Below are 24234 nucleotides of genomic sequence, written 5' to 3' on the forward strand. Positions count from 1 at the left end.
AACAAACCCCTCCAAACACAGAGCAGTCATTAGGACATGATCTGTAACTACAGTGCAATCTAAAAATATGTAAACACAACGCCTGTCATACGGTATCCACATTTGCTGTATTATACTGTATATGGTAAAACAGTTAGCTCTGCAATCTGAGAGAATTCATGGTGACAAAAACATATCTGAGATTCTCATGTGATGTAAAATCAAATCCACATGGGTCTCTTTAAACAGAAACACAGCCCCTATCACAGGACAGTGCAATATCTTATAACTTGATGCTTCACATTCTCGTAACATTCATTTCACCATTATTTTGTATAAATGTCAGTGAAATTCATTTCTGTTTGTCAACAGTGAGGGTAAGAAGTAGACTATTTATCATTAATAAGTAGATTTAGTAGAAAGGTTCTTAGGAACCAGGCTCACGGTACCATGGGTCAGGAAACGGAAACATGTCATTGCAAGAATTTCCTAACGAGCCAGAACGAATACAGCATGTTGGCAGAATTCAAACCTACATAGAATAATGCCACCACTTTCTTTTTCCACTTAACTTTAACTGCTGTGGATTGTATACGTATATTTACACAAATTGTTCACTTACACACAAAAACGTACAATAATGTCAGCTAAAAGTCTTCCCAGACATATGGAGAGAACATGGACTGGTTCATACACACATATGGGAGTAGTTACACACACACACACACACACACACACACACACATACTGAGGTATTGGTAAGGGTTGCCATATTGCCATGGGCAAGTGATCTAAGCAGTTGCGGAAGTTGAGCCTGTTCTTTGGTTGCCCCATTGGGCAGGTGATTTTGTTTTTACTGATAACAAACAAAATGCAAAGAATTCCAGTAATCTGGTCCTTCTTGTTCCTCCCCTGTGTTTAGGTGAAAAAAAGCTACTTTACATTTTTGGGCATGTGATCATCATCTTTGGCCAACACAAAAATACTCCTGACTTGCCCAATGAGCAAATGCCTTTCAGACCTTAAAGCTGAGATCCCCAAAAGGTGAAACAGTGCCACTGTGGCCGCCCCAGGCACATCTGTTCTTGTTTTTGGAAAGGAGGAGATAAACATCCAGCAACATAATAAAAAGATATCGTAGTACATGCTCTTCTGTTTTATCGCACGTGCAGTGATGTCCAAGGGGAATAAAACAGTGTTAGTTGTTTTAACTGGAGTCTTTGTTTTTGTATTATACAATAGGTGGGACTAATCCTGAATGCTGATTGGTTATTAAAACCTACACTAACTAGAATCCATGGACAGATGGCAGCATTCGCGCAAAACTGAAAGCGAGAACCATCACATTTAACCATGGCAAGGTGACTGGGAATATGGCAGAATACAAACAGAGTAGTCATTCCCTCTGCAAGGCAATCAAACAGGCAAAACGTCAGTATAGCGACAAAGTGGAGTCGCAATTCAACTGCTCAGACAGGAGACGTATGTGGCAGGGTTCACAGACAATCACGAATTACAAAAGGACAGCCAGCCACGTCATAGACGTCTTGCTTCTAGACAAGCTAAACACCTTCTTTGCCCGCTTTGAGCATAACACAGTGCCACCGACGCAGCACGCTACCAAGGACTGTGGGCTCTCTTTCTCCATGGCCGACGTAGGTAAGACATTTAAACGTGTTAACCCTCGCAAGGCTGCCGGCCCAGACGGCATCCCTAGCCGCGTCCTCAGAGCATGCGCAGACCAGCTGGATGGTGTTTTTACAGACATATTCAATCTCTCCTTATCCCAGTCTGCTGTCTCCACTTGCTTCAAGATGGCCACTATTGTTCCTGTACCCAAGAATGCAAAGGTAACTGAACTAAATTACTATCGCCCCGTAGCACTCACTTCTGTCATCATGAAGTGCTTTGAGAGACTAGTCAAGGATCATATCACCTCCACCCTACCTGTCATCCTCCAATTTCTATGTTTGGGATTGAGTATGATTCCCAGTTAGAGGCAGCTGATTATCATTGTGTCTAATTGGGTATCATACTTAAGGTGTCCCTGTTCCCACCTGTTTTTGTGGGATATTGCTTGTGTATGTGCTTGTAGCACCACTGAGGTTACGTTTCGTCGCTTGGTTATTTGTTATTTTTTTAAAGTTTCACTGCAAATAAAGATGTGGAACTCGACACACGCTGTGCCTTGGTCCCGTCCTTATCACGAACATGACACACTCACCCACTCCACACTGAATAGCAGGCTAGTGATTGCTTTGCAATTTTTGCAGGTAGACACGGATTCCTTCCAAACCACTCATTGTTGAATTTGTGATTTCCAACTTGTTGTGTAATGTTCATGTCCAATGGCCGATGAGCACCGATACGTTTTATCTATAATTTCTCTTCATTATTTCTCTTCATATGAGAAGGGTTGAAAAGGATCTGTCAGTAGATTGTCGACTTGATTCATTATGATGATTGCTAGCTTGCTAGCTAAGATTTTGAAAGAATGACATGATCAGTCCAATCAAAGCTATGCTAGCTATAACGTGATTCGAGGTAATTGTATCTGTGGCCAATGACATCGAGCCTTCTTGGATGGGCACTTCTAATGTAACTCTATGGCAGCAACCAAGGGGCTTGAATTTTCGAGCTCTCCCCGTAGATTTTGAGTTGACGTAGTGTCCCCATGAGTAACAGAACACTGAGCCAATTACGCTCCATATTCTCCGCTGGCTGCCCCACCACAGAAAGCAATGCAATGAGCTTTTTGGAGCTGCTTTACTCAAGAAAGCCCATGTTTGTATGCGGCTTTATTAACTACATTTATAACATTTTTTACATTGTTTGCAAACTGATATGTGACACGTATTAATGCCAAAATAACATGCTCTGCCCCACCTGCCCTGAATGACAGATCGCCACTGGTTCTTACACATTACTTACAAACTGTCTCTCATATTGCGCAATCCCAATAACTGTCACACCTTGATCTGGTTCACCTGTCCTTGTGTCTCCACACCCTCCAGGTGTCGCTTATTATCCTCTGTGTTGATATCCCTTTGTTTCCTGTCTCTCTGTGGCAGTTCGAGTTAGTATGTCTTGACTTTTGGAGTGCTGAGGACAACAAGCAAGCTCAGTGGATGTATTGGTTCTGACAGATCACTTCACCAAGTTAGCTCACACCTTTCCATACTCAAATCAAACGGCAAAGTAAGTTGCTAGAAAGATATGCGATAACGTATTTTGTGTTTATGGGTTTGCTGAGCAGATCCACATAGATCAAGGGGCCAATTTGGAGAGTGAGCTAATCGCAGAACTTCTCAAGCTCTCTGGTGTCGCCAAGTCATACATAACTGCTCACCATCCCATGGAGAATGGGGGAACGGAAAGGTTCAATCAAACTCTGGGAAATATGCTTCGCTCAAAGCTAAAGAGAAATTGCCGCAGCACACACAAACTCTAACGTTTGCCTACAATGCTACTGTACACGAAACCACTGGCTATGCTCCATTCCAGCTCATGTATGGTCGCGTTCTGAGACTCCCTGTTGGTGTAATGTTCAAGCAAGTTTTGAGGGATCCTGTGGTTGTTGACTTTAGTAGCTATGTCAAAACACTGATGTCCCATCTCCATGAAGCAGCGAGCATCGCTCAACGGCATACAGTTAAAGAACAACAGAAACAGGCCAAACATTATGACAGAAAAGTCAGAGGCACTCACCTGAACAACGGAGACAGGGTGCTTCTCGCTAACAAAGGGGAAAAATAAAACTTGCCGAAAAGTGGGAAGCTAAGGTGTACACAGTCATTGACAGAAACCTACATACACACATATATAAGCTGGTGGACGATAAAGGAAACACCAAGGTGGTACATCGGAAGCTTCTTCTAGACATCAGCTTTCTGCCAGTAGAAACGCCCAAGGATGATTCATGTGAATCTCAATCGGATGGAGCTGTAGATCCCGAGTGTGAGGGTCAGTAAATGGACCTTTCAGAATTTGATGAAGAGGCCCAGATGTTTGTCTGCCTCTGTCGACATACCTGGAGAAGAGCTCGGGTAACACTTCTCAAGACCAACTCCAGGTATCGTCAACAAGCAGGCCGCTGTCGGACTCCAGCTCCCCGCTACTGCATTGGACAGAGGGTATATGGCTGTCCACACAGGACCTGCCCCTTCTGGTAGAGTCCCGCAAACTGTCCCCCCATTTCATTGGTCCTTTTCTCATCTCTAGAGTCCTTAGTTCCACTGCTGTCTGTCTCTTGTTGCCTCGTACCTTTGGTATTCACCCTACATTCCATGTGTCTAGGATTAAGCCCATGTCTAACAGTCCTTTGTCTTCTGTCCCCAGACTACCAGTCTGCCTATCCCCTTGTACTGTTTTGGACTCGGATCTGATTTCTGACCCCTGCCTGGCCTGACCTCGAGACTGCCTATCGTCTGGTATTGTTTGGACTCTGACTTGTTCGCCTGTGTCATGTTTTGTCATTTATTATCATGTCTTGTCCCTGTGCTTCCCATTCTATTCGTTTCCCTCTGCTGGTCTTATTAGGTTCTTTCCCTCTTTCTATCCCTCTCTCTCCCCCTCCCTCTCTCACTCTCTCGCTCTCTCTTCTCTCTATCGTTCCGTTCCTGCTCCCAGCTGTTCCTATTCCCCTAATCATCATTTAGTCTTCCCACACCTGTTCCCGATCCTTTTCCCTGATTAGAGTCCCTATTTCTCTCCTTGTTTCCCGTACCTGCCCTGTCGGATCCTCATCTATAATTCACCGTGCTGTGTCTATGTTTTGCCCTGTCGTGTCGTGTTTCCCTCAGATGCTGCGTGGTGAGCAGGTGTCTGAGTCTGCTAGGTTCAAGTGCCTTCCCGAGGCAACCTGCAGTTCTCGATCAAGTCTCCAGTCTGTTCTCGTCTTTACGTGTAGTATTATGCTTTTTGTTTTGTAAAGTTTATTCTGGATTAAATACTCTGTTTTCGCCAAGTCGCTTTTGGGTCCTCATTCACCAGCATGACAGAAGGATCCGACCGAGGAATGGACCCAGCGACTACAGACGCTCGTAACACTGCCGTCGAGATCCAAGGAGCCATGCTCGGCAGACACGAGCAGGAATTGTCTGCTGCTCGCCATGCCGTGGAGAACCTGGCCGCTCAGGTTTCCGACCTCTCTGGACAGTTCCAGAGTCTTCGTCTCGTGCCACCTGTTACTTCCTGGCCTGCCGAGCCTCCAGAACCTAGGGTTAATAACCCACCTTGCTACTCCGGGCAGCCCACTGAGTGCCGCTCCTTTCTCACCCAGTGTGAGATTGTGTTCTCTCTCCAACCCAACACATACACTAGAGAGAGAGATCGGGTTGCTTACGTCATTTCACTCCTTACTGGCCGGGCCCGAGAGTGGGGCACAGCTATCTGGGAGGCAAGGGCTGATTGTTCTAACAATTACCAGAACTTTAAAGAGGAGATGATTCGGGTTTTTGACCGTTCAGTTTTTGGTGGGGAGGCTTCTAGGGTCCTGGCTTCCCTATGCCAAGGTGATCGATCCATAACGGATTACTCTATAGAGTTTCGTACTCTTGCTGCCTCTAGTGACTGGAACGAGCCGGCGCTGCTCGCTCGTTTTCTGGAGGGACTCCACACAGTGGTCAAAGATGAGATTCTCTCTCGGGAGGTTCCTTCCAGTGTGGACTCTTTGATTGCTCTCGCCATCCGCATAGAACGACGGGTAGATCTTCGTCACCAGGCTCGTGGAAGAGAGCTCGCATCAACGGTGTTTCCCTGCTCCGCATCGCAACCATCTCCCTCCTCTGGCTCTGAGACTGAGCCCATGCAGCTGGGAGGGATTCGCATCTCGACTAAGGAGAGGGAACGGAGGATCACCAACCGCCTGTGCCTCTATTGCGGATTTGATGGACATTTTGTTAATTCATGTCCAGTAAGAGGCCAGAGCCCATCAGTAAGCGGAGGGCTACTGGTGAGCGCTACTACTCAGGTCTCTTCATCTAGATCCTGTACTACTATGTCGGTCCATCTACGCTGGACCGGTTCGGGTGCTACATGCAGTGCCTTGATTGACTCTGGGGCTGAGGGTTGTTTCATGGACGAAGCATGGGTTCGGAAACATAACATTCCTTTCAGACAGTTAGACAAGCCTACGCCCATGTTTGCCTTAGATGGTAGTCATCTTCCCAGTATCAGATTTGAGACACTACCTTTAACTCTCACAGTATCTGGTAACCACAGTGAGACTATTTCCTTTTTGATTTTTCGTTCACCTTTCACACCTGTTGTTTTGGGTCATCCCTGGCTAGTATGTCATAATCCTTCTATTAATTGGTCTTGTAATTCTATCCTATCCTGGAACGTATCTTGTCATGTGAAGTGCTTAATGTCTGCCATTCCTCCCATTTCTTCTGTCCCCACTTCTCAGGAGGAACCTGGCGATTTGACAGGAGTGCCGGAGGAATATCATGATCTGCGCACGGTCTTCAGTCGGTCCCGAGCCAACTCCCTTCCTCCTCACCGGTCGTATGATTGTAGTATTGATCTCCTTCCGGGGACCACTCCTCCTCGGGGTAGACTATACTCTCTGTCGGCTCCCGAACGTAAGGCTCTCGAGGATTATTTATCTGTGTCTCTTGACGCCGGTACCATAGTGCCTTCTTCCTCTCCGGCCGGGGCGGGGTTCTTTTTGTTAAGAAGAAGGAAGGTACTCTGCGCCCCTGCGTGGATTATCGAGGGCTGAATGACATAACGGTTAAGAATCGTTATCCGCTTCCCCTTATGTCATCAGCCTTCGAGATTCTGCAGGGAGCCAGGTGCTTTACTAAGTTGGACCTTCGTAACGCTTACCATCTCGTGCGCATCAGAGAGGGGGACGAGTGTAAAACGGCGTTTAACACTCCGTTAGGGCATTTTGAGTACCGGGTTCTGCCGTTTGGTCTCGCCAATGCGCCAGCTGTTTTTCAGGCATTAGTTAATGATGTTCTGAGAGACATGCTGAACATCTTTGTTTTTGTCTATCTTGACGATATCCTGATTTTTTCACCGTCACTCGAGATTCATGTTCAGCACGTTCGACGTGTTCTACAGCGCCTTTTAGAGAATTGTCTCTACGTAAAGGCTGAGAAGTGCTCTTTTCATGTCTCCTCCGTTACTTTTCTCGGTTCCGTTATTTCCGCTGAAGGCATTCAGATGGATTCCGCTAAGGTCCAAGCTGTCAGTGATTGGCCCGTTCCAAGGTCACGTGTCGAGTTGCAGCGCTTTTTAGGTTTTGCTAATTTCTATCGGCGTTTCATTCGTAATTTCGGTCAAGTTGCTGCCCCTCTCACAGCTCTTACTTCTGTCAAGACGTGTTTTAAGTGGTCCGGTTCCGCCCAGGGAGCTTTTGATCTTCTAAAAGAACGTTTTACGTCCGCTCCTATCCTCGTTACTCCTGACGTCACTAGACAATTCATTGTCGAGGTTGACGCTTCAGAGGTAGGCGTGGGAGCCATTCTATCCCAGCGCTTCCAGTCTGACGATAAGGTTCATCCTTGCGCTTATTTTTCTCATCGCCTGTCGCCATCTGAGCGCAACTATGATGTGGGTAACCGTGAACTGCTCGCCATCCGCTTAGCCCTAGGCGAATGGCGACAGTGGTTGGAGGGGGCGACCGTTCCTTTTGTCGTTTGGACAGACCATAAGAACCTTGAGTACATCCGTTCTGCCAAACGACTTAATGCCCGTCAAGCTCGTTGGGCGTTGTTTTTCGCTCGTTTCGAGTTTGTGATTTCTTACCGTCCGGGTAGCAAGAACACCAAGCCTGATGCCTTATCCCGTCTGTTTAGTTCTTCTGTGGCTTCTACTGATCCCGAGGGGATTCTTCCTTATGGGCGTGTTGTCGGGTTGACAGTCTGGGGAATTGAAAGACAGGTTAAGCAAGCACTCACGCACACTGCGTCGCCGCGCGCTTGTCCTAGTAACCTCCTTTTCGTTCCTGTTTCCACTCGTCTGGCTGTTCTTCAGTGGGCTCACTCTGCCAAGTTAGCTGGTCATCCCGGTGTTCGAGGCACTCTTGCGTCTATTCGCCAGCGCTTTTGGTGGCCGACTCAGGAGCGTGACACGCGCCGTTTCGTGGCTGCTTGTTCGGACTGCGCGCAGACTAAGTCGGGTAACTCTCCTCCTGCCGGTCGTCTCAGACCGCTCCCCATTCCTTCTCGACCATGGTCTCACATCGCCCTAGACTTCATTACCGGTCTGCCTTTGTCTGCGGGGAAGACTGTGAGAGCCGCCAATAAACGCAGGATTAAGAGTCCTAGGTATTGTTGCGGCCAGAGAGTGTGGCTTTCCACTCGCAACCTTCCTCTTACGACAGCTTCTCGTAAGTTGACTCCGCGGTTCATTGGTCCGTTCCGTGTCTCCCAGGTCGTCAATCCTGTCGCTGTGCGACTGCTTCTTCCGCGACATCTTCGTCGCGTCCATCCTGTCTTCCATGTCTCCTGTGTTAAGCCCTTTCTTCGCACCCCCGTTCGTCTTCCCTCCCCCCCCTCCCGTCCTTGTCGAGAGCGCACCTATTTACAAGGTACATAAGATCATGGACATGCGTTCTCGGGGACGGGGTCACCAATACTTAGTGGATTGGGAGGGTTACGGTCCTGAGGAGAGGAGTTGGGTTCCGTCTCGGGACGTGCTGGACCGTTCACTCATTGATGATTTCCTCCGTTGCCGCCAGGATTCCTCCTCGAGTGCGCCAGGAGGCGCTCGGTGAGTGGGGGGGGTACTGTCATGTTTTGTCATTTATTATCATGTCTTGTCCCTGTGCTTCCCATTCTATTTGTTTCCCTCTGCTGGTCTTATTAGGTTCTTTCCCTCTTTCTATCCCTCTCTCTCCCCCTCCCTCTCTCACTCTCTCGCTCTCTCTTCTCTCTATCGTTCCGTTCCTGCTCCCAGCTGTTCCTATTCCCCTAATCATCATTTAGTCTTCCCACACCTGTTCCCGATCCTTTTCCCTGATTAGAGTCCCTATTTCTCTCCTTGTTTCCCGTACCTGCCCTGTCGGATCCTCATCTATAATTCACCGTGCTGTGTCTATGTTTTGCCCTGTCGTGTCGTGTTTCCCTCAGATGCTGCGTGGTGAGCAGGTGTCTGAGTCTGCTAGGTTCAAGTGCCTTCCCGAGGCAACCTGCAGTTCTCGATCAAGTCTCCAGTCTGTTCTCGTCTTTACGTGTAGTATTATGCTTTTTGTTTTGTAAAGTTTATTCTGGATTAAATACTCTGTTTTCGCCAAGTCGCTTTTGGGTCCTCATTCACCAGCATGACAGCCTGTCCCCGACCTGCCTTTGCCTACTCCCTTTGTTATAATAAATATCGGAACTCTACGATCTACCTCCTGTGTCTGCATTAATTTTTTATTTTATTTTTTACCCTGTTTTCTCCCCAAATAAGGTCCCTTGGCTCATCTCCACAACTCCTCAATGAATCGGGGGAAACACTGTTCGACTGACGACCGGAATCAGCTTGCTGGCGCCCGGCCCAAGGAGTCGCTAGAGCACGATGAGCCACCCAGGACCCCTTACATTAGTTAATAATTTAATGGCCATCATATTAAACATGACATAATACAGAACATTGATAAGAACAGCTCAAGGACAGAGCTGTTCTGGTGGCCCAATGTCTCCCCAATACAGTGGGGAGAACAAGTATTTGATACACTGCCGATTTTGCAGGTTTTCCTACTTAAAAAGCATGTAGAGGTCTGTATTTTTTTTATCATAGGTACACTTCAACCGTGAGAGGCAGAATCAAAAACAAAAATCCAGAAAATAACATTGTATGATGTTTAAGTAATTAATTTGCATTTTATTGCATGAAGTATTTGACCACCTTCCAACCAGTAAGAATTCCAGCTCTCACAGACCTGTTAGTTTTTCTTTAAGAAGCCCTCCTGTTCTCCACTCATTACCTGTATTAGCTGCACCTGTTTTAACTCGTTACTTGTATAAAAGACACCTGTCCACACACTCAATCATACAGACTCCAACCTCTCCACAATGGCCAAGACCAGAGAGCTGTGTAAGGACATCAGGGATAAAATTGTAGCCCTGCACAATGATGGGATGGGCTACAGGACAATAGGCAAACAGCTTGGTGAGAAGGCAACAACTGTTGGCGCAATTATTAGAAAATGGAAGAAGTTCAAGATGACGGTCAATCACACTCAGTCTGGGGCTCCATGCAAAATCTCACCTCGTGGGGCATCAATGATCATGAGGAAGGTGAGAGATCAGCCCAGAACTACACAGCAGGACCTGGTCAATGACCTGAAGAAAGCTGGGACCACAGTCTCAAAGAAAACCATTAGTAACACACTACGTCATCATGGATTAAAATGCTGCAGTGCACGCAAGGTCCCCGTGCTCAAGCCAGCGCATGTCAAGGCCCGTCTGAAGTTTTCCAATGACCATCTGGATGATCCAGAGGAGAAATGGGAGAAGGTCATGTGGTCTGATGAGACAAAAATAAAGCTTTTTGGTCTAAACTCCACTCGCCGTGTTTGGAGGAAGAAGAAGGATGAGTACAACCCCAAGAACACCATCCCAACCGTGAAGCATGGACGTGGAAACATCATTCTTTGGGGATGCTTTTTGCAAAGGGGACAGGTCGACTGCACCGTATTGAGGGGAGATGGATGGGGCCATGTATTGCGAGATCTTGGCCAACATCCTCTTTCCCTCAGTAAGAGCATTGAAGATGGGTCGTGGCTGGGTCTTCCAGCATGACAATGACCCGAAACACACAGCCAGGGCAACTAAGGTGTGGCTCCGTAAGAAGCATCTCAAGGTCCTGGAGTGGCCTAGCCAGTCTCCAGACCTGAACCCAATAGAAAATCTTTGGAGGGAGCTGAAAGTCCGCATTGCCCAGCGACATCCCCGAAACCTGAAGGATCTGGAGAAGATCTGTATGGAGGAGTGGGCCAAAATCCCTGCTGCAGTGTGTGCAAACCTGATCAAGAACTACAGGAAATGTATGATCTCTGTAATTGCAAACAAAGGTTCCTGTACCAAATATTAAGTTCTACTTTTCTGATGTATCAAATACTTATGTCATGCAATAAAATGCAAATGAATTACTTAAAAATCATACAATGTGATTTTCTGGATTTTTGTTTTAGATTTCGTCTCTCACAGTTGAAGTGTACCTGTGATAAAAAATTACAGACCTCTACATGCTTTGTAAGTAGGAAAACCTGCAAAATCGGCAGTGTATCAAATACTTGTTCTCCCCACTGTACAATAATGAGGCAATAATGCCTCTGTATAATAATGTACATTTTCTTGAATTTGTTCTGGATTTGGGGACTGTGAAAAGACCCCTGGTGGCATGTCAGTTGGGGTAAGTGTGTGTCAGAGCTGTGTGTAAGTTGACCATGCAAACAATTTGGGATTTTCAACACATTCATGTTTCTTATAAAAATAAGTGATGCAGCCAGTCTCTCCTCAACTCTTACCCAAGAGCATGCTGTTAGGTATGCGTAACTGGCTGTAAGGGAGTCAGTCGCAGGAGAGCAGACGTTGGGTAGCCAAAGGAGCCTTTTATTTCAGTGAACAAAACACACGGCACTAAGAACGCTAAACACAATATGGGTTGACATAACCCAGCGCAAACCAGTCTAGCGTGCACATACACGAAACAACAAACAATTTCACACACAGACATGGGGGGGAACAGAGGTTTATATACACGTCTAATATTGAGGGAATTGAAACCAGGTGTGTAGGAAAACAAGACAAATGGAAAAATGAAAGGTGGATCGGCGATGGCGATGGCTAGAAAGCGGGTGACGTCGACCGCCGAACGCCGCCCGAACAAGGAGAGGAACCGACTTCGGCGGAAGTCGTGACACATGCATAGTATTTATATCAGCCCTCTGATTACAATGAAGAGTAAGACGTGCCACTCTGTTCTGGGCCAGCTGCAGCTTAACTATGTCTTTCCTTGCAGCACTGGACACACGATTTCAGCCTGCAGAACGTGCTTTTTGGAGTGCTTTTTGGAGTGTGATGTCAAGAATGCAGAGCATCTCTTTATTAAGGACAGACCTCTCCCTGTCTTTACAACCATTGAATCTATATGTTATCTATATGACCATGACAGTTTACTATCTAAGGTAACACCTCAACATGTTCATCAGCCACACCATTCATTACCAGATTCAGCTGAGGTCTTGTTCTTGATTTGTACCAAATACAATGGTACAGGACCAGTTTATTACTGGCCACCCATTTCAAAACAGACTGCAACTCTTTATCAATTTCTTTCAACCAATCATCAGTCATTTGTGTCAGTGCAGTACATGTTGGGTACCCTTCTCTATAAGCACGCTGAAAGTCTATTGTTAATTTCTTTATGGAGAAATAGCACTGTATTTGGTCAAACACAATTTTTTCCAGAAGTTTGCTAAGAGCTGGCAACAAGCTTATACTGTAGGTCTGCTGTTAGAACCAGTAAAGGCCACTTTACCACTCTTGGGTAATAGCAGAATTAATTTGGCTTCCCTCCAGGCCTGAGGACAAAGACTTTCCTTTAGGCTCAGATTAAATACATAATAGATAGGAGTGGCTGGAGTCAGCTACCATCCTCAGAAGCTTTCCATCTTGTCAATGTCAGGAGGTTTGTCATTATTGATCGATAACAATAATGTCTCCACCTCTCCCTCACTAACTTCACAGAATTCAAATTTGCAATGCTTTTCTTTCAATATTTGTTTTTTTATGCATGAATACGATGGCTTGGTCGTTGTTAGCATTTCCTGATGAAGTTTGCCCACTTTGCCAATGAAGTAATCATAAAAAGAATTGGCAACATCAAATGGTTTTGTGATGAATAAGCCGTCTGATTCAATGAGAGATGGAATTGAATTTGGATATATAATGTCCTTGTATTGCTACTGCTGTATCATCAAATTAATTATCTAAGTGAGTTTCAGAAAGGGCGAATATATGAATGTTATCTGATGTTAGCAAGTTATTGATTTCATGAACCTTATTTCTAAGGCTACATATATTAATATGGGCTATTTTTCAGCCCTTTCCTGGGTAGCTTATCAGAGAAATAATATGGAAAAGAGCAAACAAAGCAAGAGAAAATAATACATATTCTGCAGTCTATTAATCAATTTGTGTGTGTGTGTGTGTGTGTGTGTGTGTGTGTGTGTGTGTGTGTGTGTGTGTGTGTGCGTGTGCGTGTGCGTGTGCGTGTGCGTGTGCGTGTGCGTGTGCGTGTGCGTGTGTGTGTGTGTGTGTGTGCGTGTGTGCGTGTGTGTGTGTGTGTGTGTGTGTGTGTGTGTTGCAGGGTTGAAGCTACAAACCCATAGGCTTGGATGTCTCATCCCCTCCAGGCTTCTGTGAGGGAGGGTGAACAGTGAGCCTGTCATAGCGGATGTAATCAATGTCCCCACGCACACTGGCAGCTTTCTTCTGGCGCACAGCTTCAGGATAGTCCTTGTTGAGGAAGATATACGTTCCTCTCAAGTTCTTGGCTCTCAACAGCTACTTTGTCCTTGAACCTCAGGAACTTGACCACTATCGGCCTGGGCCTGTCGCCTGGGCCGGTTTTACAGTCCTGTGGGCGCGCTCCAACTGAATCTTCCTGTGGTCCATCTTCAATTTCTCAGAGATCATTTCCCTCACTTTGTCCACAGACTCCATTCATGTCTCATGTGGAGAATCTACAATTCCGTCCACAACCATGTTGTTCCGCCTTTGTCCCTCGAGTCTGATTTATCAGTCATTGTTATCATGGATTCACACACATAACTGATGTCCTCTCTCAATGACTTACTCATCCAGCTGACACTGGGAGAACTGCAAACTCTTCTCCAGGACCTGGACCTCTATGGTCAGGTCTTCCATTCTTTTAGTAGTTGAATCCCCCAGTAATTTGGACTAAACAGTTGAAGCTATTTTCTTGTTGTAGCAACTAACTATTTTTGTTCGTTTAAAAGATCCTTCACGTGTGATAGACACCACTGTCCTTGACGGTACTCCTGCCAGCTTTGGTCTTTGTCATGGTAGCTAGCAACGTATCTTACGCTGTTACTCTTCGCAGTTCCAGACAGGGCAGGTCACAGGGAAGGTTGAAAACAACACACAGCAGGGATCTAGACAGCCACAAACCCGGAGACAATCCGCGGTCCCAGCCACAATGGCCAACCGCGTCGCGGGCTGCGTTCTAGCCTTCAAGAAAACCCTAAAAGTGATGCCAACTGCGTTGCGGGATCCAAACTAAAAAGTTAGCTAGCTCCTTAGAACTTTCCAATACACTTTCAAAACAACAAACTTTTTCAAAACAACAAAACCAAGCTGTGATCACTTGACATGGATGCTATCAAACTGTTAATAATTCATATATCCTGCTGTAAATTATCACAATTATGTTCCTTGTTACATTCCAACTATGGTCTGACATTCATGCCTCTATGCCAATTAATATCCACCTGCATCTCTTTTGGATTGATGATAACATTTTCCATTTTACTAACGTTACAGCAATGTGATCAGTTTTATTAGCAAGCACTAGGAACAAACAGGAAAGGAGGGACAAAAAAGGTGTGGAGTGACAAAACAGGAAAGGAGTGAAAGGAAAGGAGTGACAAAACAGCTAATTAACACATCCTCTGTGTGTTGTTTCTTTTTAGTTTCTTTTGTAAAAAAAAAGGGTTAAACCATACATTCCTTTGTGAGTCTCAAACTGCACCTAATATTTCATAATCAAACGTGAAACTTTGATTGTGAAATAACTAAACCACTGTCCAATCCTTTTCTTGGAACCACCCTGTACACAAACAACGTCATAGCAAGACAGGTGACAACACCTGCTTGTGTAGCAGGCGGAGGACAGCGATGACGCAAGTGCACAGATTTGAATTAGTGGGATCCTTTCACGCCAAATCAAACATGTGAATAAAATGCAGTGGTGTAAAGTACCTAAGTAAAAATACTTGAAAGTACTACTTAAGTAGTTTTTTGGGGTATCAGTACTTTACTTTACTATTTACATTTTTTACAACTTTTACTTCACTTACATTCCTAAAGAATATTATTCACTTTTATTCCATACATTTTCCCTGATACCCAAAAGTACTCGTTACATTTTGAATGCTTAGCAGGACAGGAAAATGGTCTAATTCACACATATATCAAGAGAACATCCCTGGTCTTCCCTACTGCCTCTGATCTGGCAGACTGGCTAAACACAATCTTCGTTCATAAATGATGTCTGAGTGTTGGGGTGTGCCCCTGGCTATCCGTAAATAAAACAACAAAATGGTACCGTCTGGCTTTCTTAATTTAATATAAGGAATTTGAAATTATTTATTCTTTTACTTTTGATACTTACGTATATTTAAAACAAAATACTTTTAGACTTTAACTTAAGTAGGAATTTACTGGGTGATTCACTTTTACTTGAGTCATTTTCTATTAAGGTATCTTTACTTTAACTCAAGTGTGACGATTGGGTACTTTTTCCACCACTGATACAATGTACAGAATTGTGTTAATCCATTCATATTATTCTACTCTGGCGCCAGACAGACACACCCACCAAGCTAATTTATAACAAGGCAAAAGTAAAGATGTCTTCACCCACAAATGATGCAACCCTTGGGCCAATTGAGATATCAATTTTTTCTAACAAATTTCAGTGAATTACTGTAGCCCCTGCCTTGGGCCGATCAGTTTAACTTTGTAAACACCGGAACACTATGGCAAGACGCATCATTCACCCAAGTTTCATCAAAATCGGGCCAGTGCTGTCAGATATCGCATGTGACTAACGTACGAACAAACGGAGACAGATCCACAGTCCCCAACCAGATTCCGCCATGGGGGACAAGTAATGTGTGGTTACAGTTGAGCCACCCAACAGAAGGAAAATCTGAGTCCTGACTGAACCTCTCTCACAACACCACAGAAACACACAGGAGACTCTCTGGGAGGCAGTGACACCGCATGTGCTGTTTTATTGGTGGAATAGTCATTTACAGTTGTTTAACAGTATAGATTAATTTCATAAACGTTTTTGCACAACTGTTTCAAAAACACAACCACAGATAAGTATTGTGCAATATTCTTCTGATCAATGTCCTACTGCAACCACCATACAGATGCTGTTTCAGTGCTTACTAAAAGCCACATTCTCACCATGCTCACTCATACACAGTAATATTACCCTCTATCAGTGAATCGGCATGCAGTTTGGTGTCTTGAACTGTATGAGAGATAGAGCGTGCACACACACGCACAAACTGTACATACACATAAACACACACGTTTGTGAGAATGTCTTAGTGAAGTCTCTGATAGAAGGTCCAATGTTATCAGGCATTAAAATTAGTGGAGGGTCGCTGTGAATCAATATCACCACATAAGAGGAATACATATTGGAAAGGAGACAAAACACTTAAACACCCCTCTGCTTCTCACATATATGCATGGACACACACAGACAAACACTGCTGATGGTAGTACGCCGGGAATATGGGGAAGTTGCCCCTAGACACTAATCTAATGTCAGTTTTTCCATTTCCCCCCTAGAATGGTTATGGTTTGGGGGGGATAAGCTGATCCTAAATCTGTGACTAAGGGAAACTTAGAATGAGCCCTGCTGTTTGTCCAATCAGATCAGGAGGTCAGTGACTGAGGGCAGTAGCTCAGTCAACTCAGATTGAATGTTGGCAATCTGGGTGACAGGGTTGCCACGGAGATCAAGGCAGGTCAGCTTTGGGCAGGAAGTCAGGAGTTGAAGGTCAGAGAGTTTGGATATTTCTGAATATTACAGTCAAAGAAAATGACAACATCTCTAACTGTATTATAAAACATTCATGTATTACCACATTGAAACTGATCAAAAGAGAAAGGCAAGGATACGGTTGTTCTTCAAGGACACTTCTTGCAACTTGGGGAGATAGTACAGTCCATCCAAATTCTCAATAGCGTTGTCATCAGCCTCCAATACCTGGGAAATGGAAGGCCATATTGTTAGACAAACATCAAAATATCAAGTACAAAAACTAGAGTACAGCACATGAATAAATATCAATTTGATCATAACATAAACATTTTTTTTAAGGTACTATACCTCGAGGCACTGCAGCATAGCAAACTGAGGAGGCAGTCTAAGCAGCTGATTGCATGATAGATTGATATGAGTGACCAATAGCAGCTGGTCCAGGTGACATAACATGGTCAGGTTCTGTAGAGGTGAGGGTGAAAGACATTAGGTGGACTTACAGCCACAAAGAAGAGAATGGGGGAGTCAAACTCTGGATGGACAAGGATAGACAGATACAGACAGGAACAGACAGCACTAACCTTGTCAGAGAGACTGAAGACCCGGACCTCAGCGTACTCCATCTTGAGAATGGTGTTCTCGATCATGAACTTACTGCACAGGTCACCGTAATAAGCAGAGCGCATGGAGTCCACCTCCTGTGTGAGAAAGACAGAGCAGTGATAGAAAACACATCTATTATGTATTAGTGTACACGACTATGTAATAGCCCTGTAAAGCACTAACTTTAAGAGTCTGGAAGTGAGAAAGGGTCTCTCGCTCGTAACCTAGGGGATCTAGCGCCCTCATGAGCAGAACGATGGTCAGCAAGCACCCTGAGAAAGTGAGAAATTACAATTGTCATACATTTTGTGACGTTTCCAATAGTGATAGATAAATAATAAACCCTAACATACACACTACACTCAAAGTGTGTACTTACACTTGTTCTGGGGCTCCAGCTCCAGAAGTTGGTTGCAGGACTGTAGTTCAGACTGCAACACAGAGGTCTTTTCCACAGACAGCTCACTCCTACCAGAGACAAAAAAGATGCTGAGGTATTTTTTTCCCATTCAGTAAACAGAAAGTCTGATATACCAACCAGAGAGCCTTCTAAAGCTCTGCTATTCACACACACACACACACACACACACACACACACACACACACACACACACACACACACACACACACACACACACACACACACACACACACACACACACACACACACACACACACACACACACACACACACACACACACACACACACAGTACCTGAAGAGCTCCTGGTCAGTGGCAGAATCCCTGCACCAACTCTCAGACCGACCTGTGAAAGATGGAGGCAATACTATGAGGTGAGGCTAGAGGGCAGCAGAGAGCAAGGACTGAAGTCGAAAACATTATATACCCATCGCAGACATGTTAACACAAAAAAAGACAAGAGCATGTACTCAGTCACACAGAAGGTGCATTAGCACATAAACATTATTTCACCTGTGTACAGAGCACAGTCTCTGTGAGTGTGTTTCTCGGTCCAGTGCACGGTCAGGTTGTGTTCATTAATGATGTCACTGATAGTGCCAGGAGGTAGCGCACAGATCTGACACCATGTTAAGGTCCACAATCAAATAGAGTAAGTGTGGATGCTTGTGTTTGTTAAAGTGATCGAATGTATAACATTATATGTTGCAAATATTGAGCATTGCCCATCTCGAAGACAGATCATTGTATATCTCGATGACAGATCATTGTATGGTAATGTGTAAAAAATAAATAATAATAAATAAATAATAATAATTCTAGTTTTATTGTCACATTCACCGGATAGGGGCAGTGACATTTTTTATTTTACAGGTGTCTGGGGAGCAAATTAGGGTTAAGTGCCTTGGTCAAGGGCACAAGACAGACTTTTCACCTTATCAGCTCGGGTATTCGAATGAGCCACCGTTTGGTTACTGGCTCAACGCTCTGCAGAGATAAAGTAATTCTCTATGTCTGTAAAGGTTCATTGGTTTCTTTCTCTACCTGCGTTTCAGTAACAGATATGGAGAGCTCTTATCAAAAAGAGACGTGTTAAGAATGATGAAACCTACTGTAGACTACAGCGCAGGGCTGAGAAAGGAATGAAAAAGAAACAGTGAGCACTGAGCAGCACAAAGGAAAAGTGCATTACCACATGCCTAGAACAGAGTAATGTCTTTAGCCTCTTAGAGATGTTAAACGTCTCCCTTATGGGGTTCTGGACTGGTTCCGTCTGACATCTGTGTACAAAGCACTTGTGAACGTTGTAGGGTGTCCCGTACCATATAGGGCCAAAAAGCCCCATCTGTCTGCTCTCCGTTTCCACCCTCTCAGCGGAGCATACCCCACATTTGCATAGGGAGTGATGTGTCACATTTGCATAGGGAGTGATGTGTCACATTTGCATAGGGAGTGATGTGTCACATTTGCATAGGGAGTGATGTGTCACATTTGCATAGGGAGTGATGTGTCACATTTGCATAGGGAGTGATGTGTCACATTTGCATAGGGAGTGATGCGTCACATTTGCATAGGGAGTGATGCGTCACATTTGCATAGGGAGTGATGAGTCACATTTTCTGGCCTATTCAGACAAATAAATGTTCTCTTCCTCTGAGCAAGTGAGACAGCACATGAACGGTGACAGTCTAGCAAGTGCAGCCGTTGTGGTTTCATCTCACTGTGATATTCTCAGCTGCATTTAAGAGCTCACAACATGAAAAAACACAAAATAATTTCATAGAATTGTAGCAAAACCACTTTCTCTTGCTCAAAGACAGACTAAATCACTTTGTGCTTAAAGCTGAAGTTGTAACGGTTCTGCACACATTTGAATGGTGTCTACACTGCTCAGTGGACTTTTAGAAAAATTGTGTGATCAGTTAAATGAAATTGTGCCAATATTGTACTGTTACTAAGTAACAGTACAATATCATATTATTATCATATTATTTATTTATCATATTTATTTAGTTAATAGAAATGTGATTGTAATATAATTTGATTGTTACTATATTTAGTAAGCATTTCAGTCATTTCAAACCCTACTGGTCCACTTTTGTTGAATAGGACAAAAATCATATGATTTGTACTATGTACTTGAGCCCTCAAAAGTGACTACATAATTATGGTTGGGTATGCCTTTAGGCAGAAATCAACATTTTGCCCTATCATTCACATTTGACCCATGACCTTGAAGGAAAGGATACCCAGACAGGGCTGTGTCTGAAGTGAGGATGGACACTCCTCCATTCCACACGCTGGGGCTGACCATCCAACACCAGCATCAGACCACTAGATGAAGCCTGCAAGGAGAGTCGGGGAGGAATGGAGTTTAACTGGAGAAGGAGCAGAGGACATACAGGTTACAGTAAGGTGTCTACTTTGAGGGAGTACTCACATTGACAGGTCTGGAGAAGGCCACAGCCACTCTCTCCTCCTCACGGCTGACAAACACACAGCTTATCATCTCCTCTCGCTCCGCTGAGAAAGGCAGAGAAACAGAGCTCACAGCTGGAAGATAATAAAGACAATTTACATAGAAAATACAAAATGATACACGCACCTCTGCCTAGCAACCACCTGTAGTAGAACCAGGCACTCTGGTCATTGGGGTCAGTGAAGAAGGCATTCTGTACGAGCTCATACTCTAAAAATAAAAACCAAAGGGTTTAGTAATGTATGATGATAACACAGACAACCAGCACGCATCAACTCATTATTCTGCCTTCCATCCAACCCATGGTATTCCTAGTGACAGTGCCCTCTGTCTGCCCGTTTAAAGTATTACACTGACAATATATCTATATATGTTTGTAACTCTGCCTGGCCATGGTGTTGTCCATACCTTTGAGCAGCTGTTCCTCACAGACGCGATGAGAGTGTGTCTGAGGGGAGGGTGGAGGGGAGGAGTGAGAGTGCTGGTGACAGGGCGAGGGAGGATCGGGGGACTCAGGGTGGAGTAGGGGAAGGAGGGTGCTCCGGTAGTGCCAGCTGGAGTAATTGGAGAAGTTGGAGCCGATGAGACGGTCAGTGAACTGCAGCTCCTGGTCCACAGGCACACCAGACATCTTCACCACCATCCGGCGATAGTCCCAGCAGTGAACTGAGAAAGGTGAGGGGGGGAAATTGAATATGAGAAATATATATATATATATATGAATGGAGAGACCAGGATGTCAAAATATATTTTGATCCTCTGCCACATTCATTTCTCTTGTCCTTATCAAGCTCCGTCTCATCCGCCTCTCCACCCATCCTCCTTCAAAGCCGTAGACCCTCCCCAACTCCTCTCCTCCCTCACATCATCCTCCTACCCTCTGACTCACAGTTGCGGTCATCCAGACTGAGGCAGCGGTCACACAGGCCCAGTTCTCTGGCCCAGTCAGGTCTGGGCAGGTGGGCTGAAACCCAGCCTCGGTGGTGCCAGCTGCCGTACGACTTGGGATTCACCTTCAAACACGACTCCAGAAACAACAACTCAGCCTCATACATCTTCTGCACGTCATCCTCCTCACTGATACAGAGAAAAGGATAAGACATGTATGAGTTTGATGCACTTAAATAATGAACAAGTATTGGTACTTTCAGATAACAATAGCTACAAGACACTCAGCTGTGCCACCATGGGCAAAAATGCATTATAAGAGATGTAGTGTCCTCACCGTACAGTCTCCAGGTGCAACAGGATCTCTCTCCTGTAGTTCCAGAGAGTGGCAAAATCAGGATTGGAGGATAGCAGCTGCTGGGTCAACTGAAGGGCCTCATCATCCAGCACACCCTCCATCCTCTAAAACCAGCAAGAGAAGAGGAAAAGGGAAGTGATGAAATGTGATCTTCAAATGTGATCAATGTGATCTGTCATTCCATCCAAGCAACTGCATAATCAGGCAATAGCCAAACCGTAACCATAGTTAAACGATAACAAAAAAAATATATATATATAAAAAATAAAAAATAAATTACCCCGTTTTCTCCCCAATTTCGTTTTTTTAGTAGCTACTATCTAGTCTCATCGCTACAACTCCCGTACGGGCTCGGGAGAGACGAAGGTTGAAAGTCACGCGTCCTCCGATGCACAACCAAACCGCACTGCTTCTTAACACAGCGCGCACCCAACCCGGAAGCCAGCTGCACCAAGGTGTCGGAGGAAACACTGTGCACCTGGCAACCGTGGTTAGCGTGCACTGCGCCCGTCTCGCCACAGGAGTCGCTGGTGTGCGATGAGACAAGCCCTCCCTAACCCGGACGACTCTAGGCCAATTGTGCGTCGCCCCATGGACCTCCCGGTCGCGACAGAGCCTGGGCAGGAACCCAGAGTCTCTGGTGGCACAGCTGGCGCTGCAGTACAGCGCCCTTAACCACTGCGCCACTCGGGAGGCCCTTATCTTCCGATTTTGACTGAATGCGTCTATGTCCAACAGACCTTAGTAAAGATAGCATCTCGTCCTGCCACATAAATCTTGAGTTTCTTCTCTCTCTCCTTTCTCTTCTCTTCTTCCTGCTGGGCGGTGGACTTCAGCTTTACCCGTCCATGCTGTGAGAAAGACAGACAGGAAGACACTTAACACATTGCATTGATATCCAGTAATGATTCAAAGATGACAATAACTAAATCCAAATTAAACAGTGTGAAAGCAGAAAAATAATCACTCTTCACTCACCATCCTGTCAGTTCAGGGAATAGGCTGTGCAAATCTAAAACCAAAGAGCAGATTGAGATGGCGAATCAAGAATTAAGTATGTGAACCATGGAACCGTCAGGCACCTGCACGTACACACTCAAATCAATTGTGGCCTGCATCTGCGGGAACACCTCTTTATACTACCTTTGGTCCATTTTTAAGCTAGGACAGACGGGAGGTGGGGGCGCACCAGTGCAGTAGGTACCATAACGTTGGATGCCAACCGCCGATAAAAACTACAGATGAGGCGACGGCGACAACTGTAGACATTGTCCTTCGCCCCTGCCTGCTGAGGACGGGTTGTTTTCCCGCAGTTCTGTTAACAACAGCGAGGGCAGGTGTTCGGCAGGCGGGAGCGAAGGACACTAACGTTATGCGCTAGCTACTTAGAAGTGGGGATGTTGATGTCGTAGTTTCAATGAGCAAGGCAGAGGCAAAAATCATGATAGGGACAGTGGTGCAGAGATGACAGGAGCAGTGGAATAGAGTGACTAAGGGCAGGCATTTATTTCAAGTACAGAGGACGGCAGGAAGGTACAGAAGAGGAGACGTTCAATGGATTGCTCGGGGGGGGGGGGTCATGCAGATACAGGAATTCCCACATGCAGGAACGCCCCGAATTGCGGGCCGTAATCACACACACTTGCCCAAAACCGCACCAACCTTCTGATGGCAGCAAAACACCGAGTGAGGGGAATACTGAGTTGTGTCAAGTCGGCTACAGCATAATAATAATCAGTTTGCTGAATACATGAAGATCGACTCGCCAGTCGAAAGTATTTGTAAACACACATGATTAGCGCTTCGATTTGGCAATCGCCCATCAACAAAACAGGACCCCAAGCTGTCGGACGCACTGTTGACTATACCCGCGTATTCACATGTAGATTCGATAGAAACACATTTACTAACATAAATTCCAACATAATAACACCACATATACTCACTCCAAAAGTCTACTGCTGTTGTAGCAATGTGTGGATTCGTTTACTTTGGTTTTCAGACGAAATATTGATGTGTGCCTGTGTCACCCAGTGGCAGTGAGGCGAACAACTACAATTTGAACTTCCGGCCCGTGGAAATCGACGTCACGACCAATGGAGTTTATGATATGTATGGCTCCCTCTTGTGGATGGACATACACGTTTCAGTTTCAAGTTTTACTTGTCACAAGTACAGTGAAATGTTTAACTTGCAAGCTCTACCCAACAGTGCAAGATTCAATATAAAATAGTATAACTAATACAAAATGTAGAACATGAGAAATAAGAAATAAAAGAGGAAGCTATATACAGGGTCAGTGCCAGTACCAAATGGAATACTGTGAGACAAGCATTTATATAAAAGACCACTCCGTAAGCCACGCCCCAGTGGGCAGAGCTAGGCATGTTGCACTTGGACACGTTTTAATATAAAAAGCCTCTACTTTTACAATGCGTCTTCCACATGGCAGGATTAGACAGATGGGTAAACAGATCAGATTTACTAAAAGGTCCCAGCCCATATGGGGGTGGAGGGGAACAAGGCAGTTGATGTACTGGCTAAACAAGCATATAGAAGTGGGGATGTTGATGTCGTAGTTTCAATGGGCAAGACAGAGGCAAAAAGCCTGATCTGGACAGTGATGGTGCAGAGATGGCAGGAGCAGTGGAATAGAGTGACCAAGGGCAGGCATTTATTTCTAGTAAAGAGTAAGTGGGGAAGGGGAGGACAGAAGAGAGGAGGCTATTTTTACAATAATAAGGGTGGGACACA

The 24234-nt window shown here is 45.1% G+C and overlaps 1 protein-coding gene across 1 annotated transcript; it reads right to left on the bottom strand.

The window, feature by feature from the left end:
• Nucleotides 1–15931: 15931 nt before the first annotated feature.
• Nucleotides 15932–23554, bottom strand: rabggta (Rab geranylgeranyltransferase subunit alpha). The gene is made up of 17 exons (XM_046351722.1): nt 23427–23554; nt 22459–22492; nt 22221–22331; nt 21460–21584; nt 21124–21311; nt 20643–20900; nt 20361–20444; nt 20196–20278; nt 20005–20100; nt 18269–18374; nt 18050–18101; nt 17714–17802; nt 17518–17606; nt 17313–17429; nt 17080–17193; nt 16869–16956; nt 15932–16766 (listed from the first exon to the last, which is right to left on the bottom strand). Exons 2-17 carry the CDS (start codon nt 22459–22461, stop codon nt 16618–16620), a joined length of 1752 nt encoding a protein of 583 aa, XP_046207678.1. The 5' UTR covers nt 22462–22492; nt 23427–23554; the 3' UTR covers nt 15932–16617.
• Nucleotides 23555–24234: the final 680 nt, after the last annotated feature.

The sequence above is a fragment of the Oncorhynchus gorbuscha genome, linkage group LG06 (assembly GCF_021184085.1).
Source record: "Oncorhynchus gorbuscha isolate QuinsamMale2020 ecotype Even-year linkage group LG06, OgorEven_v1.0, whole genome shotgun sequence".
Classification (NCBI taxonomy): Eukaryota; Metazoa; Chordata; class Actinopteri; order Salmoniformes; family Salmonidae; genus Oncorhynchus; species Oncorhynchus gorbuscha.

Excerpts from the sequence above, each read along its gene's own strand:
- rabggta (XM_046351722.1), bottom strand. Across the intron at positions 20,445-20,642 it reads TGAGGAACAGCTGCTCAAAG|AGTATGAGCTCGTACAGAAT; the intron begins GTATGGACAACA and ends TTTTATTTTTAG. Across the intron at positions 16,767-16,868 it reads AGTGTCCTTGAAGAACAACC|AAATATCCAAACTCTCTGAC; the intron begins GTATCCTTGCCT and ends TGTAATATTCAG.